The 19385-nt window shown below is 33.0% G+C and overlaps 1 protein-coding gene across 3 annotated transcripts in view; it reads left to right on the top strand.

Moving 5' to 3' along the window:
* The window catches only part of LOC126744496 (protein O-mannosyl-transferase TMTC2-like), a 61038-nt gene extending 48209 nt beyond the window's left edge, over positions 1–12829 (top strand). For 2 of the 3 annotated variants that reach the window (XM_050451932.1, XM_050451934.1), the window contains 6 exons: positions 5011–5096; positions 5358–5602; positions 9609–9749; positions 11147–11231; positions 12381–12559; positions 12624–12774. In XM_050451932.1, coding sequence (XP_050307889.1) covers positions 5011–5096; positions 5358–5602; positions 9609–9749; positions 11147–11231; positions 12381–12559; positions 12624–12629 — 742 coding nt within the window. In that variant the 3' untranslated portion in view covers positions 12630–12774. Of the gene's footprint in view, positions 1–5010; positions 5097–5357; positions 5603–9608; positions 9750–11146; positions 11232–12380; positions 12560–12623 lie in introns of all 3 variants that reach the window. The other variant, XM_050451933.1, reaches the window with a different exon arrangement.
* The last annotated feature ends 6556 nt before the right edge of the window (positions 12830–19385 follow it).

Raw genomic sequence — 19385 nt, 5'->3', positions numbered from 1 at the left:
GCTCCAGACATGTGAGCAATACTCAAGGGAAGGGCGTATTTGAGCCTTATAAAGAGTCAGCAGCTGTTCTGGTGTATACAGTTGTTTCGTTTTGAAAAGCACTCCGAGTTTTTTGGAAGCCGCCCTGGCGACCTCGGCAACGTGGTCATGCCAGGACACACTGTTGGTGACCTCGATTCCTAGAAGATGTAAAGATGATTTCATTGGCAATGTTTATCCTGCCATAACCAGCTCCGGGCCACCAAGGTTAGTCTTCATCGTAAATACTGCAGCCTGCGTTTTTTTAGCGTTAAAATTGACCAAATTATTATCGCCCCACTCCAAGATTGCTCTAATATCGTTGTTGGTTGAAGCTACTTGTTGCTGCCTAAGATTCTGAGAACTTGCGGTTGTCGTTGGTTTGGCGGACTTAAATGTGGAAATAAGTGTGCTATCGTCCGCAAAGCTATAGATTGGATTGACAGTGGTTCCTAGCAAATCGTTGATATATACCAAGAAAAGGGTGGGGGATAGAATGCATCCTTGAGGGACTCCAGCGTTAATGTTAAATTTGTCGGAGAGGTATCCATCGACGGCTACTTGGATTGTTCGTTGTTCAAGAAAACTTTTGATCCTATTCAATAATGAGTTTTGTATACCGATTGAAGAGAGCTTGGTTAGTAGTTCCTCATGCCACACTCTGTCAAATGCCTCGGAAATGTCAAGAGCTACTGAGCGGGACTCGCCGTGCTTCTCCATGGCCTCCGTCCACAAGTGTGTGACGTAGGCCAGAAGATCGCCGGTGGATCTAAGCTTTCGGAAGCCGTATTAATGATCGCTGATTAGTCCAGATGATTCCAGATATCTTAGCAGTTGTTGGTTGACTGCTTTCTCCATATTCTTCGATATTACTGGAACTAGTGCAATCGGGCGGTAATTGGAGGGCATCGTCTTCTTACCCTTTTTGGGTACAGCTTGCACTCGAGCAGTTTTCCAGCTTGTTGGAAATTGGCCCTGCTTATATGATGCCGTGAACAGTCTACATAAGGGCGGAGTCAATTCGTCTGCACAACGTTTTAGTATTAGAGCTGGAATTCCATCAGGTCCAGAAGCTTTGTTGGGGTCTACGCTTTTAAGAATTTTATTTATAATTCGTTGGGGAAACGAAATTTCTCCCATCGATGAATTCACCCTTGGCAAATATGGCGGTGTTTTGCTTTGCGAGTGCAGAGTAGAATTGGACGCGAAGAGTTTACCCAGTAAGTTGGCTTTTTCCCTTGCTGTTACCGCGATAGAACCATCATCTGCGGCTAGGGGTGGCAAGGCCGACTTAGCAAATCATTGACTAACGGCTTTCGATACCAACCAGAAAGATCTTGTTCCATTTGGGCAGTTTAGCAGTTTGTTTTTGATCCTGTTGTTGTGACTCTCTTTGCATTCATCAATAATTCGCTTGCAGCTATTTCTGGAGGATTTTCGATGAAAGGATCTTGACGCCATTTGCGATATGCTGCGTTTTTAGTGTTTACTGCCTTTTTGCAATTCAGGTTGAACCATTGCTTGTTGTTTAATCTGCATTTAGTAGAAAAAGGGATATAAGCTTCCATTCCTGCCAAGATCGTCTCTGTAATTTGGTTTGCACATTCTGAGATATTATTGGTTCTAAAGCAGGTTCCAAGGGAATGAGCGATAAAATTCTCGAAGATGGTTCCACTCAGCTGATTTATAGTGCCATGCCTTCCGCGGCATCGGAGGATCCTGCGTTTTAACCTCCAACTGACAAGAGACTGTTATCAATTTGTGGTCCGATGTTCCTAGGGGGCATGTACTGATACAGTGTACGAGTCAGGGTCTGAAGCCAAGACCAGATCTAGGAGACTTGCGAACTCGCCGTCTCGATCGGGGATTCTGGTAGGTTCCTCCACCAGTTGCGTTATTTGTGAACGTTAAAATCACCCATGACGATCATTTCTGCGCTTGGGTAGTCAATTTGCAGATGGTTATTGCAATCAGCCAGGTTCAAAAAGAGCCGTCTATATTGGGTGTCGCTTGGTGGTCTGTAGATACAGCAGATAAATTTCGTGGCACCACTGGCTATTATTTTGAACCACAGTTTCCTCCCGCTGGCAACTCAAATCGTTCTTGACAAATACTGCCAATCCAAAGTTTAGTCGAAATCGGGTGTGTAGATCGTATCCAGGATAAATGAGGTGAACATTTGTTGTTGAAGGTTTCACCTTTGTTTCTTCCAATGCCAGGAAGTGAGGCTTATTTGATTGCAGGTATTGGTGTACTGCATTAATATTGATGTTTAGGCCTCTGATGTTGAAGAAATTGATTTTTAGGCTTTTTGATCCGCTTGATGGAACCCCCCGACCAGCCTCCGCCCGGAGATCCGAATGGGAGGCGAGTTTACCTCCGGAAAGTTTTGGTCGTGAGGGCGCCATCATGCATTTACTTTTCTTCTCCATTTCCCCTTTGGAAACCGGACACATCGACATGGCGGCGAAATGTGAGTTCCATGGAACCACTTCACGCCGCCCAAGTCCTATGTGGTGGCATTGAACCGGGCGATGCAAGTGGACAACATCTACCACCAAAGGGGTTGCTCTTTTAGTTACCTTTTACGACAGGCAGAGCGTACCGGAGGGCTATTCTACCCCGGCCCTCCCCGGGGAAAATAGTAAAATATATAGTTATTACATATCATAGATAGTCCTCACTTTTCTATTTAAAACAAATCTCCTAATTGCAACAAGTAGGATAACAACCCTCAAATAATATGCAGATTCATAGAAATTTTTCTGTTTCACCGATCTTTCAGAACTGAGTTTAGGTTAGTAACTCTTCTCATTTTTCAGATTGAAATTTATAGTAGATGAGCAATATAGCGGATCTAGTAAAAGTTGTAATATATCCCGTGAAAAACTATAAGTAGAGCCATAAAATTAACGCAATAAGATCCTGATGGCTATGACGGTTTGTAATGATAAAGTATTGATATTTAGAGCGGCAAGTGGTTGTTATCATTATGAAAAAACTTGAAGTATATATACATATATCATAAGAACCTGCTCTGGACTTATTTACTGTTTAGACACCCATGCAGTATTGCGGTATTGATCAAATCAATAAGCGAAAAAATAAGCGGATAGATTTAATATTTTTTTAGCGATTTTTTCGTGATCAATGTTTGGGCGCCATACGTTAGATATATTGGGAATGTTCTAGTTTTTATTGTTCTTCAGTTTTCCAAAGGCTAACCAAGCCAGTCTTCTTCTTCTTTCTATTTCTTGGGTTTGATTTTCTCTTTTCAGTGATAAAACATATATTATGACCTAAGTAAATATAGTTTCATACATTCTCTATTTTACACACCACTTTTGTCTTTGAAAGGTTTATCTGGAGTTTGATTGTTGACGTCTTCTCCTCTGGTTCCATCAAAATTTTTCCCAGTTCTTTGTTTTCGGATATCAAAGCAATACCGTTGGCATACCTTAGATGGTATAATCTCTTTCCATTATAGAGATACCCTTGTCCTGTTAGTATAATTGATTGAAAGCATCTTCTAGGGTCAAGATGAATAGTCTTGGAGATAACGTATCCTCTTGTTTCATACCTCAATATATTTGGATAGATTTTGTGATGTTATTCAACTAAATGATATGGGAGGCGCTTTCGTATCTGTGTTCAACGAGGCTAAATTATTTGCTTTCTTTTCTTGCATTTGCAAGCGATTGCAGTATCGGCCAATGTTTAATGCTATCAAAAAACTTTTGAAAATCTTCGAACGTCAAACAGATATCTAAATTATATTTAATCGCTTTTTCCACTAGGACTTCAACGTCAAAAGACACTCACACGCTATATCATTTATTTAAACCCGCTTGTACATCTGGGTGTTAATAATCTTATTTATTGGTCAGTTTGTTAAGGATAATTTTTGTGAATAGTATCTTGTACACTTGCGATAATAATAATATCAGGAGATAATTTTTAAAGTTTGTTTTACTTCCTGTATAATAATATTACAGTAGCATTGTTCCAATCTTTTATACATTTATTAAACAGTCTACATAATCTTGACATCAATACATCTCCTTCTTCTTTTAGCATTTCTATCAGAATTTTATCTTAATTCAGTGCCTTATTATTTTTCACATGATTTAGAGCATATTCAATCTCGTTCTCAATTCAAAGGCCAAAGTCCCGGGATCTCTTCTGGTCCTACATTGATATTCTTATTGTTTTCTTGCTGCGAGAATGTATGGACTATTAAATTGCTGTAAAAATGTTTGGCTTTTCGTATTTCTTCTTCGCTATTCTTTATTTCGTTCCCTGTTTGATTCTTTAGGGCTGTTATCTTTTTTTAAAGCTTTTCTTTCTGAGATTTCGAAAGCCTTTATTTCTCTATGGTACTATGTAACTTTATTTTCATAGTGTTCATTTAAATTGTGTATCGCCATACTTCTTGTCTCTTATCTTAAATTTCTGTTTTTCAAATTTTTGCTCTTTTAATAGTTGCCTTTTTTCAATACTTTTTTATGTTTTATCTTTAAGCTTCTCTTGTTTCATTACTTTGGCTTTTATCATTTAGTGATCGCTATTAATATTGCAACACTTAAGAGCAGTAACATCCTTTGATACTAATTTATTACTGAAAAAAAAATCAAATTATATCACTTCTTATATTACAAACCGGACTTCGCCAGTTCCATTTTCTGTCTTTATTTTTATTCAAGAATGACGCCATCGAGTATAATCCATGTTCCATTATAAATTCTATCAATCTTTTACCTCTCATAAAAGCCTTTAAATTTAGAAACTCATCATATTCAAGGTATTAAATTAGGTTCTCACTAATATAGCCGAAATGCTCACCAATAAGACCAAAAATAAGAGTTAAATAAATGACTAATTTTTTAAGTTAAAATCTGAATTTTCCTTTTTTGATGAAATTCAATCAAATTTCATACAAATTATATAATTTCAACATATTATTTTTATAATTACGTAAAATAATATTTTCAGAGGGGTTCTTCTACAAAAGAAACAAAAACTTGATGAAGCCATTAAGAGTTATCAAAGAGCCATTCATTTTAGGCCGTTACTGGCTTGTAAGTATTAATATACCTTTATTGAACGTGTGTGATTAAATTAAAGATTAACTTCTAATACAACTATTTCCATAAAAAAAAGTTTTATAATGTAAGAAAAAAAATATAAAAATTTGTTTTAGTACATGGGTAAAAAAATACAAAACATTTGGAGTATAAATATTAAAAAACGTGTATATACTACCTTAAAGAAAAAATTGTTATAAATGTTACAAATTCTATCATTTAAAAGTCATCGTTTTAATTCAGCTTTTACCTTAGTAGCCTACGTCAACCTAGGAACAGCACTAATAGCATTACGCAGATATGGCGAAGCTGTAGTTGTGCTTGAAAGAGTATCAACTCTAGATGGTACTGGCCTAAGAGATAAAAGAGAACACAAATATGCCAAAATATCTGCTTTACTGCAGATGGGTGCCTTGTATAGTAACCAGGGATATTTACATATGGCCCTTGCCGTTTACAGGAAGGCTGTAGCTGGCTTGCCCGAATATTATCCACCCCAGGTAATATAAAAAATATCGCTTTGTAAGTAAAAGTAATTTGAAGTTAGTAATAAATTTTCTGCAAGCTTTCTTTAAAATACATTTATTTACAGAATCTTTACAAACCAAAACAGAGACACCTATTAATAGATCTATATATTTGTAGAGATCCATATATTTGTAATATGTCAATAAAAATCTTATAAATATGGTGTATTAAGTAATATATTGAGTTTTTAACAGAAAAGCTTTCATAAAATATTGTTAGAGAGTTGGTCTCATCTTATTCTTGATTTGTAAATGTTAGTCAAGCAATATTGTTTCGGCCAGAAACCGCTTTTCAAAGGAGACAAGCTTTCTTATAAATGTTTAATATTCATCATAGTCATTATCACCAAGCAGCCATTCGCGTCCATTGCTGGACATAGGCCTTCTGCGGTCTTTTCTACCATATTCTGTTTTGTGCAGAGTTCAACCAGTTTGTTTGGGCTTTTTTACTATCTTCAGACCAACTGGTAGGGGGCGGCCTCTGCTGCAATATGCGTCCTGTCATGGTCTACACTCCAGTACGTTCCTTGTCCATCATCAAAGATTCTTAAATCAAAACTAGCCCAATTCGACTTTAAGTTGCTATGTACTTTACAGCATCGGCCACTTCGTCCCTGATTCTATTGTTCTCGATTCTGTCACTGAGCAAAATGCCTCCCTTTCATCTTTCACGCAGCTTTGCATTAATTGAAGACTTTCCTCTTTAGACAAGTCGGGATATTCATTTTAAAAATATATTTAAACTTTCCAAAGGTTGCCCAAGCCAACCCTGTTTGTCTGGAAATTTTGCATGTGCGAGTATCTCTTCCGATGGGTAATTTATGACCCAAGTATTTGTAGGAGGTGACTTGTTCAGCAGTAACATCCTGTGATACTAATTTATTACTGAAAAAAAAAATCAAGTTCACTTCTTGTATTACAATCAGGACTTCACCAGCTCCATGTTCTGTGTTTATTTTTATTCAAGAATGACGCCATCGAGTATCAATCTCTTACCTCTCATAAAAGCCTTTAAATATCTAATCCAACTTTTGCTTTTTAGTATATGTCTTTAATGACTACTGTGTATTTGTGGTCTATGTAAGTATCTTTGTTTAGGCTTGCAGCATTTTTATTTGGTTTATACTATAAAATGCTTTATTAAAATCGACAAATATTAGAACAATGGATTTGTTTGCAGCTGATCATTTATGTCAAACCCTCTTTGAATACCTGGCTGCTCTTTGGGCTGGTAAAGATTGAGTTAGTTTGTTATTTTTTTGTGAAAACCTTGTAAACAATTTATAGACGTGTAAGAGGAGGCCCAGTATACGATAATTCTTTAGATAGGTGATGTTTCTTTTTTATGAAGGATAATTATATTGTATTCTTAAATATTGACATAACTATGCTTGCTATTTGCCCACTTATCTCTTCTCCACCCTAATATCAAGCTCTCGAGGACCAAGACTAGATCTAACAGATCTACGTTTATCCCATTATCTCTTACGCTGGCATCTCTTGACCATATATTTTTCCTTGCCAGATGTGTGAACTCCAAAGCAGTGAGAAACACAGGTGCTTTGTGGTAAGTGTACAATGCTACCATACTAAGAGATTTCAAAAGTACACCTATGGCAGATAAAGATGAAGGACAAATACCTAGCGATTGCTTTGGACCACCACAAACCTCTGATTCAGATCAGTTAATTCATCCAAGCCCTTCCTAATGCCCCCACTGACTCTCTGGTTACACCTTCTCTATCCAGATCTCTAACAGTAGTCAAACCTGGATAGTCTACCGTTACTTCTACCGTAGTCAGTCACCAGAACCAACAACTCTGATAGGCATATGATATTATATAATTTTATTCTACTTCCGATTTTAGATAAGTTACTTTTATTAAAGAGAGACATGAGAAAGTTAAAATTGACCATATAAATACAGGTTGGAGAATCGATCATTATACATAGAGAGAGGCTTAAAGGCAAAATAAAACAACGCACATGCATGCATTTCGAGCGCTCTATTACTCGCCTGCTGCATCATTATTTTTCAGTACGACGTTAGCAAGCGTAATACAACTGTATTACTTGCAATAAAATTTTGCAAAATATTATGCCAAACTTATAATCATTATCTCAAAATGTTTATTATGCTTTGTATTGCATAATGAGAATTAAAAGCGTTATTCTAAAAAAAAATATAAACTCTGATAAAAATTAAAAAAATACACTATACAAATAAAAAATACACACTAAAAAATAAATTTAAAATTCTTCAAAATAAACTTAACACAAATTAATTCTTTAAATAAACACCTTGGACAGATGTCCGTCTTTGGCTAAACAAGAAGTCAACATAGCATAAAAGCCATTTCGAACTCTTAAAAGAGCTTTTGGTAAATATAATTGGCACATTCAACAATTATATCTCGCAACTCTTCTAAATTTTTTAGCCTAATAAACTCATGTTGAAAATGGTCTTCTTAATATAACCCCAAGAATAAAAGTCATTCATCACAGTCAGGGACAAATATGGAAATCTTATTGAATATAGATCTCAGGTCCAATTCAGGGAGGATTTGAATAGCGAGAAGAACTTGGTTTGGCAGTAACTTAATATGGTCGCCCAAAATACCTGTCCAAATATTCAATGACATTTTAATAGCATAGGCAGAAATGTATTATACACATTTACTACTTAAAATGCCACCGACTCATCATCATCGGCTATTCATGAGCGCCTACCTTCGAGTCATCCTTCGATACTTATGACTCCTGTAATTGATTGTACAACCAATTCCTTTATTAAAGAAATATGAGTGCCAGTTTCAAAAAAGTAGGTTAGTGGCTATTCATCTGACGTCATGCGACATAAATGCTTTTTTTACCTTTTATGGTCTATTTTTTGCATAAGCTGCAGGTGGGAACATCATAATTTGTTTATTTCATTGATGTTGATCGTCATGGTTCATTCCAATTTTCACCACTATTTTGTGCCAAGGACCATTTTCTTGAATACGGTTGATTTGGTTTGATTTTTTATTGCCGTATTCGCATAGCGAATCGCAAACTCGTTTTATTTGTTTGGAGTTTCCTGCTATAAAAGTAGGATAGTTTGGTCCGTGCTGACAGAAAATAGTTTTCAATCATAACAATACCAGAATGCATGTTTTTTTTTAGAGATTTGATTTCGTTTTCTAATTTGCTTGCATCACCCTTATTACTCCTATAAGTAATCCATATTACTTATTAATGACTCTTCGATGAACGAAGGACTTTTAACATAACTAGTGAATTAAATGAGGTAACCGCATAATTCACCGTTGCATGCGCATTACAGATTTCCACACCCAAATTATTGGACGTTGAATCTGTCTGCATTTGATATAAACATCTCAGATTGATGTGACATTTTAGTTAATTTCAGTTGAGTGCTATTGCTGGACAGCAACTAAATTAACTAAGGTTTCTTGGCAATCAATTTTTTGCATTTTGAACTTGGAACGTTTATAATAGAACAAGGTAAAGATTTTATGATAACAATAGTCAAAAGAAAATACTGAAAATTATTTTGGAAAGTTTATAGGATGACTACTAGGGAGTTTTAGTCACCCTTATTATTCTTTTGAAGGCATGTGATAAAAATATGTTATTTTTTCATAGAAAAGCTGACAAACGCCTTTTCATATTAGTTAGACTTGGGTTAAATAGGCTATAAAGGAGTTGATAGAGACTTTATACCCATTGCCCATTCGATGATCAAAAATTTAATTTATTAGAACTCTTTTGTCAGAAAAAAACTATATATTAATAAAATATAAAATTAGAAATTATTTTGATTAATATAATATTAAAATGCTTTAAGAGTAATTGTGGTTAGGACACTATGAATAGTTATATTATAACAGTTTACTTAGTTACGAAGTACATCATCAAATATTAAATATAATGACCATTTTCATTATTTATTTGTTTAATTAACTATATTTTTCAGAAACTCTATACTATTCTGGGGGAGACGCTAGCAGAATTAAACCAAGACGAAGAAGCTGAAAAATGGTACAGAGCGGCACTTTTCGCAGAACCTAACCATGTTCCTGCCCATATAACGTACGGAAAACTGCTTTCAAAGAATGTAAGTGTTTAGTACTAGAGCTATTACCAAAACAAAGTACCAACTAATAATATTTTAATTGCTTTAGGCTCTTTCTTCCTCTTTTTTCGTATATATCTTGTAACAAGAATGAAGCTTGACTAGTGCGTATTGCAAATTTCACACTCTTTAGAATTCACTTCCTTTTGTAATATACCTTTAACCTTAATAATAATCTTCAATTATCTTATTATGATTTAAAATCAGATATCTCCTTTAAAATTTGTATAGAATGTTCAACCTTTATAATTCTGTCTTTAAATTTAGAAACATTTATATGCGAGGTGTTTCTTAACTATTGGTCCAAACTTTAGAGGGTGATTCATATTTGGCGCAGTTATTTAAAGTAATAAAGCTAATTACTTTAAAGAACTAGTATTAAGGCTTATTTAGCTTTAACTTCTTGTACTGTTCTACTACTTCCTGAAGATCTATTGATCTATTAATTCTGAAGCTTTCTTCGCATATTTTCTTGAGAGATACATAGCCAACTATCTCTCCATCTTTTACGTGACCTCCCGGAATGTTTTGAGTTGGGCGGGTTGTTTTCTAGGATTATTTTCGAAAGTTTGTTTTCGTCCATCCATCATACATGATTGTACCACTGACTCTTACGTTGTCTTCCCCATCTTACAATATCTTATTTTTTTTGCAATTGTTTCTCATATCTTTGTTTCTTACTCTGTCTCTTCTTGTTCTCCTACTCTTCTTCTCTGTTTCCATTTTGGTTTGGTCTTATTGGCGTCTTTGCGGACTTCTGTATGATCGGTCTGATCAAGTTTGGTAAGTCCTAATTTTGCTTTCCGCATGCCCATCAGATATCTGAATTACATTAACTCCTGTATGGGATTGTCTCCTACCACTAGCACTTGCATCTGAGAGGATCTTTTACGATTGTCATACATTTGCTTTTGTTGATAAATATTTCTAAACATATTTTAGATACAAGTCTTGTGAATTAAACTCTTTGAATATATGAACGACTTTTTCATCTATTTATAGTAAATTCTCCAGATAATAAGACTAATATTCTTAAGTGTTCATTTTCATGGTAAACAAAATATGAAGAAATACAAGGGAACAAAGATTTGTATTTTGAGCCTAAATACTAATAGTGAACTAATAATTTCAATCTACAAGTTAAAGCTACATAAGTGCCTTAGTACTTTAAATAGCTTCATAAATTATTAACCAGATTAGTCTAGAAATATTTAAATTATTTAAAACCGTTTTTTTTTTCAACTAGGCTTGTAGAAATGAAGCACAAATATTTATAGGAACTATTTTTTCCTAAAACGAGTCACCCCAGAGTTTCGTACCAAATTACAAACCCTGTATGTTTAATAAAATTGAACTTTATTTTTTAAATTATTTGTTAGATAAGCAGATCTGTAGAAGCAGAACAGTGGTTTAGAGGAGCCCAAAGGCTAGCCCCAAACAATCCTAATGTTTATTATCATTTTGGTAAGTAACTAATTCAAATAATTTTCAGCTTTTAAAACAGGAAACCAAATTTGCCTTTCACACAAATAATTAGAAAACCAAAGGGTAATACAAAAAATGTAATGTATAATCAAACTAAGAAATCAAAATATCTAAAGCATAGATAGTTGCACGAAATATATTATATTACTAATGAAAATAACTAAAAAATTAAAATAAGGAGCTTTCAGGTTTTGGCATTTTGCGTCCTGGAGAAATCTTTTTTTCGAAAATTATTAACTCTTTAGTCATAGAATGGCTAAACTGATTATTTATTAAGTTGTTATAGAAGACATGTTGGCAATAAAGTATATCCGTTTAGAAGTTAGGTCTTTTGTAAGGTCTTAAATCATTACCAATGGTTTTCCGTTTACCAGTTTTATTAGATTTTATTATTAATTTTTTATTATACATCTAGCTAAAATTTGGAAGTTAACGACATTTCGTAAATATATTGAACATCATTAACTTGTAGATTAAGGACTTGGCACTGAGCATTTTATTCAGTAAGGAATTGAACTAGTTTCCTAGTACGTTATATTATAGTACGGTTTATAATTTCTGGGCAGATCATTAAAATATCAATTTTCTCTTCTTAGATTTTAAAAATTTAATTTGTCTTTTCCTTATCCCCATCTGATAGTGAAATCTGCATCACTTCTATCTTTTAAATTACAAGTACATTGCGTATAAGTTTAAACATTTTTAGGAGGAGCATTAACATTGGCAGGCTCTTCAGATCAGTAAAACATGGGATTTTTGGTAATATTATTTGATTAATCAGTTGATTTTATTTTCTTCCTTTAGATTTATTATATTTTGGCCATAAACAGAAAAGAATATTGTAAACAATATCAGACTTTTAAGATCTATCAAAGGCACTGTACATCGCCTCATTTTAAAACAAGTGTCTTAAAATGGTTTAATTTATTTGGTTCTCGACTTTAACTCTATAGAAGAACTATCCATGTCTATAGATATTTCCAAAGTTCTCCTGTACTTTCTTCTTTACCACTATCTTCAATTCGCAAATCTAAAATCTTGAATTATGATGATGAATAAATAACTGATCAGAATGACATGTTATTTTCTGAATCTTACCAATAAGTCTTTTCATCCTAATTTTTATAGGTGCCTTCTTGACTTCTGGTAAAAGACTTACGGAGGCAGCAACTATGTATGAACGAGCAGCAGAATTATCACCCACAGACTGTGAATTGGCCGTGGCAGCGGCTATTGCAGCTCAAAAAGCTGGAAAACAAAAACAGGCTGAAAGATGGAATCGAAAATGCGTTGGGATGAAAAGTAAAGTAAGGATTTAACATAAATTAATATAAAATAATATTCTGTATCCTTAAGTTTTTAATATTGTAGGGGTGATCTGATGTGTTGCTTGGAAGAATATATTTTTTTTATAAGATCCTTAAAGGTAAATTCGACCAGATAATAAATCCACGTTTTAAAAGATGAATTTATTAGATCTGAGATACAATAATTTTCGACCACTAGAAAAGATAGAGCAGATTTATCGACCAAGTAAAGTATATTAAAATTTATATACATTTGAAGTAAATATTTAGGAGATATCTAAATAGTATATAGTATTAATAGTATTAATTATATCGATAATGGATATTGTAATTAAATTTTTATAATTATGATTAGTGTTTTATTTCTCAAATAATAAAACAAAAAATCTAAATTACTATTTCATTGATAAAGAAAATAAATCATCAAAAGTTTTCCATCTTACTTTTGTTTTTGTCATGTAATGCTCATGCAAAAACTAAATTTTACTTTACTTGTAACTTGTGGTAAATTTCTTTTTACTCTTTGTAGAGCAACAATTTTATTTTTAATTTCATTTTAGATTCAAAAATGTGTTACACAACATTTTATCAACTTAAACTTTGGTAGGTCTAATGGTTGCCTCATAGTATCACACATTATTTTAAATGACAATAAATTTTCCATCTCACTTTAACAAAAAAACTGATGCAAGTTAAAACGTTTTGTCAGTAAAAATGTATGGTAATAAACAGTTCATTGAGTCCAAATATTTTTGTGTGGATGAAATTGGGGTTGAAAATTATTTGTATTTCCTAACAAGATTTAATATTCAATGGAGAATTAGTTTATGAGTGACACCGAGTTCTATCTAGAGACTTGTGACCTAAGTGTTTTGTAAGCGGAAAAGTCTTGTTATTTAGAACGATTTTAGTTGACCTCAAAACATGACCTAAATTAATAAAAAATTAATAAAACCATTTTGTTGTCGCCATTTTGAATTTTTAAAACTGAACATCATTTTCCAATTTAGCTACCTCGAAAATGTATGTATCAGTTGATTTTGACACGAGACACGACTTTTAACAAAAGTGGGACGCCATTTTGAATTTTTTAAATAAACATCGTTTTCGAATTCAGCGACCCCGAAAATGGATGAATCAGTTGATTTTAACACGAAACACGATTTTTTACAAAAGTCGGATGTTATTTTGTGGCTGCCATTTTGATTTTTTTTAAATGAACACAATTTACGAAAATTTAAATAAAGATATACCAAAAGATTTGGAGTTTTGGTGCGATATTTGGGAAAGCCCTTGCTTTAATGTTTTATTCCTAATATGAAGAAAGTGGTTGTTGAATTTCATATTTCTTCGAAAATGACACCCAAGTCTTTTACCTTATTTTTTCTTCTCACCTGATAAGATTTAGTGACATTATATGAATTTCAGAATGGGTTTGTTTTTCTTGTAAATGTCACATTTATTTATATTTAGGAACATTTTGTTGGCATTAAACCAGTTACACATATAAAGTAAAGGCTTCTTTTGGACCACAACCTAACCATAACAGGTTAGGATTTAAAAGATAAGGTTTTATTTTTTCCTTTTCCTTTTAAAATTCGGAATTATTAATGATCTTAAGTAGTAGTGAATAGCGATAGACATTATTACAGCCATGTTTTTTGAACTCTTTGGATCTTGTTTTGGGTCAGACAAGGAGTGAAGAATTTAAGAACCAAAGTGTCCGTTAATTAGATTTTTTGTTTCACTGTTAGTAGATTGGCCAACGCTAATTCCAGTTTATTGGAGTTTTTCAGGGTTTGCTGTGTCGATATTTATCTAACAAACCTAATCAAGATTGGCCTAGTAATGTTGCTTTTTCAGCCGATTCTGTAAAAGTTATCTTAATAACTAGCTGATATTTGAATTTTTATTTTAACATTCTATTCAAAAAAGCAAAATATCTTTCAGTGGTTCTTCGTCCGTTTCCATCAATTCAAATACTAAAATATTATTATTTCTTCTAAGTTGCTCTTCTTGAGTTGCAATAATCCTCTGTATAAGTTTAATAATTTCGGACCGTAAATCTTGTGCGACTATTCTCAAGTTATATATTTTTTCCTTATACCCTGTTAACTCTTCCTTAATATTTTAAACATCCTAATGATACTTTGAAGTAGTGTAAAGATCTGCTTGTTTGTTACATTTCCAATATAGTAGGCCTACTTTGGGATTTCATATCACCGGAATTATTTTGCTTATTTTTTTTGAACCGATGTATAATATCGGACAATCTAAATACTACTAGACTACAAAATACAATCTAATAACAGTGCTACTTTATAACTGTACAGCATTAAACTTTCCACCATCAGGTTTCTTATAATAACTTCAAACACTCAAAAAAGTTAAAAATCGAGAAGTTTTAGGAAATATTTTCTGGTTTCCAGGATTCCCGGAGTCATTTTGTCTGTCTTCCAGGGATATTAATATTAATTTTTCACGTTTTTATGCTTCGCCAATAACTCTTTAACATCTTCCAGGCGTATAACATCACTGTATGTTTTCCAGGTCTTGACTATAATTTCCAGGCATTTAACTGCATTTTCTATGTCTTCTAGACCTTAGATCAATGTCAATTTTCCAGAAAACTAACGTCATTCTTCCAGGAATTTAAAGTAATTTTCCACTTTATTCCAGGCGTTTGACGTTAGTTTTTTATGTATTTCAGGACTTCTTATACCTTCAAGACTCTGGTAATAAATGTTTATATTATTTCAGGCATTTTGCATCATTTACCATCTCATCCCGGAGTTTTAAGAAATATTTAATGTTTTTCGGGCATCTGGAATCATTTTGTATGTTCTTCCAGGAAAAGTAAGTAATTTTAAGTAACTTTCATGCTTTAAAGTATCTTGGGAATCACTCTGTATGTTTTACAGGAATTTTAGGAAAATATTTGCACTTTAATCAATTTGTGATTAAACTGGAGCTGTGAGACGTGGTGCAATTGAATAGCCCGCACGTTCGCCAGGCTTAACGTCACTAGATTTTTGTTCTTTAGGGGTATTTAAAAAGCAAAGTTTATCAAATCCCACATAAAAATTTTAATGATTTAAAGGATCTAATTACTCGAGAGATATTAGCAGACAAATACTTATAAAAGTTTTTGAGGAATTTCAAAGTGAGGTTAGGTGGAGGTGATTGACAGAACCTTGACAAATAAAAAATTAAACGTTTCCTGGTTCGTTCAATGAAAACATCGTATATGAAATTATTATTTATATATTTTCAATATTTACACCAGAAATTTTTAGAAATTTCATACTTTATTAATTAATAACTACACTCGCATACAAAATAATACATGTAGTTGTGTTCTATAGACCACATTTTTTTAAAGATTCAATGAAAGATGATATAAAAATATTAAATTATTTTGTGATAGTGCTGATATTACGGACTATTTTTCAATAATTGTCAGCATACACTTTTGGCATAATACTTAAAACTAAATACTTAATACTTAATACTTAAAACTAATACTAAAAACAAAGAAATAAACGAAACTGACTACAACAAATTACATACATTCTTAAACAATATAAATTAAGAAATAATATATACGAAAATTAATGTAAACGAATCATTTGTTTGTGTGTAAATTAAAACAACATATAGACAATGCCACTAAAAATTTACTTTAAAAAAAAGAAACAAAAAAAGACACTTGGATAGCAAGTGGATTGTTTGTACAACGTTTGTACAAAAAATTTTTACTCAGTTCCAAAAATCCAGTATATGAAGAGAATATAAATCAGATAAAATAATTTTAAACAAAAAAAAAGACTTGATAGTATTATCGCTAAAACGTTAAAAGAATTAAAAATCACATTAAAAATCCTTTAATAGCTTAAATAAATAAAATGTTCATAACTGGCACCTTCCCATAATGTTTAAAGAATAGCCTTATTAAATCATTATTCAAAAAAGGGTATAAATTAGATGTTTCTAATTATAGGCCCATATCGCTAATATCAAATATAGCAAAAATAATTAAAATCAGAATAACAAAATAAGTTAAAAAATATAAATTAATATCCAAGAAGCAATTTATATTTAGAGAATAAGTCTCAACAAAAGATGCAATATATTATTTAACCTCAAATATATACAAAAAAATTGGACAAAATAAAAAAACCCATTTGTGTGTTTCTTGATTTGGCCCAAGCGTTTGGTACGGTCAATCATCAAATTCTACCTAACAACCTAAATAGTATAGGTATCAGAGGCCCTGCATTAAATCTTTTTAAATTATACTTCTCAGATAGACAACAAGTCATGAAAATTGATGATTCTTAAAGCACTACTAGAACTGTTAGATATGGGATTCAATGTCCTTTACTGTTTACCATATACATTAATGGTTTACTGGACCTAAGGGGTGTAGAGATGTTTCATCCGTCGCCGATGACGCTGTCATTTTGTACCAGGAAGTTATGAGAAGAGGTCAAAGAAGTTACAGAACGAACACTTCTAATTAGTAAAAAGTGGTTTGATGCAATGTCACTTACCATAAATTTTAGTAAAACTAAAATAAAATTTGGCGGAGATGAGATTTTTAATAAATGTGTTAACCATATAAAATATCTAGGGATAGAAATTGATAAACATTTAAAATGGGACATCCACATGAACAATATAATATGAAAATTGAGATGTGTTCTATACACATTAAAACAATTTAGGGATTCGAGAACTGATTATTACTTATCACAGTCTAGGAAATGCACGTATTTAGTATGATATAAGTTGTTGGGGCCGTTGGGGAGGAACTTACTACAGACATGGTAAATCACTAGAAGTTGTACAAAAAAAAATTAAAAGCAATGCATGGTCAAAATAGTACTTATTCTAGTGATCTTTCGTGTGACTTTAGGGTATTTGAGGACCCATAGGACAATTATTTACGTTTAAATTATTAATAATTCAATATAGAGACAGGTTTTCACTGACAGTAATTACACATGAACATAATAACTGCCTATGGCTCATGAAGAATCTGAAGCCATCTGGGTTTCCGTTATTTTTGGTAAAGTGAGACGAATTTTTTGTTGCTTTTACACTCGTCCTAATTCTAAACCCGAAGACTACCAACGTTCTTGTGAGACAACTGAGAGGGTGGCCAAAGACTATGGTGACAGCTCAATTTTGATTGCCGGTGATTTTAATCTACCAAAATTGACTTGGCGTAATAACGCTCTTGGAATGTTTAGTAGTGGTGTTGTGGGGCCTGCAGAATCTTTATTTGAAACAATGCCATGCCTTAAAATGCATCAGATCAATAACATTCAAAATGCAAATGGGGTATATCTACATCTAGTTTTTAGTAACAATAGTAATGTGATCGACATCATCCTGCATTGATGATTTTTATAAAGTTAAACAATTTTGAATCTCTTGATTATTGTGAAGAAATACACGACTTCAAGAATGGAGATTATGCAGGTCTTAACAGCTACCTTCTTAATGCGCATTGTGAAAGTTTATTCTCATCTGATGTTAACGCTAATGTGGATTGTTTGTATAATGCATTAGGCAACGCTCTCACCTATTTTGTACCTGTCATCTCGTGCAGATTTCTTAGATAAGGTAGCAATGCATAAGGGTAAACCACGCAAAACCTTCATTGTCAATCAACCGTCAACTCATCAGAGTTCTAACTTATGTTGTTTTTATTGTAAACAACAGCATGCAATCTATCATTGTCCTAAATTTACTGCTCTTTCAGTAGATCAGAGATGGTCTACAATTAAATCACAAAAATTATGTGTTAATTGTTTGCGCAGTGGCCACAAACTAGATAAATGTCGGTATGGTCATTGTAGACATTGTAAACAACGGCATAATTCATTACTTCATAAACAGCAACCTTTAATTCCAGTTGAAGATGGCCACCTTGTTTCAAGTGAAGAAACTACTCAAGGTCAAGTTGCCTTATATAATTCAACTAAGAGTCAAATCTTACTAGCCACAGCAGTGGTGCAAGTTTTCGATATTCATGGTAAAGGGCATTCATGCAGAGCCCTCCTAGACAATGCTTCAATGTCTAATTTTGTATCCCAAGATTTTGTGAATAAATTAGGCATAACACAATACAAAATTAATTCCTCAATCCTAGGAATTGGGCATTCAGTGTCTAATATTAACAAATCATGTCGAGTCAAATTCAAGTCTTGTTATAATAACTTCAATGTTTCATTAGATTGTTTAGTCATTCCAGAAATCACAGGTGATTTACCTAACACATATTTCAATCCAGAATGTCTAGATATTCCAACTAACTATCATTTAGCTGATCCAGCATTCTTTGAGCCCAATCACGTTGACTTACTTATTGGAGCTCAAGTATTTTGGGATATTATTTCTGCGGAACGCATTACTTTAGGCCCCAATAAGCCTATTCTGCAGAATAGCAAATTGGGTTGGTTGGTGTCAGGTCCTATAGGTATTCCTAACTCATCAAAGAATACCCTTTGTCATTTCTCAAAAACCTTAGATATTCAAAATCAGTTGCAAAAGTTTAGGGAAATTGAAGAGGTTTCAACCTCATCGCCAATCCTTTCAGAAGAAGAACTCTTAGCAGAGAAACATTTCATCGAACATTTTGAGAGAGATTCAGATGGCAGATTCATTGTAGGGATACCACTAAAGAAGTCTTTAGAAGTCTTGGGTGATACAAAGGTTCAAGCAACACAACAATTTATATCCTTAGAGAGAAAATTACATAAAAATCCGAAGTTAAAGCAAATGTATCAGGAATTTATGTCCGAGTATCAAAGTTTAA

Source organism: Anthonomus grandis, chromosome 14, assembly GCF_022605725.1.
Source record: "Anthonomus grandis grandis chromosome 14, icAntGran1.3, whole genome shotgun sequence".
In the NCBI taxonomy this organism is placed as follows: Eukaryota; Metazoa; Arthropoda; class Insecta; order Coleoptera; family Curculionidae; genus Anthonomus; species Anthonomus grandis.
Note: the sequence above shows the minus strand (reverse complement) of the source record. Positions and strands in the feature narration are given on the sequence as shown.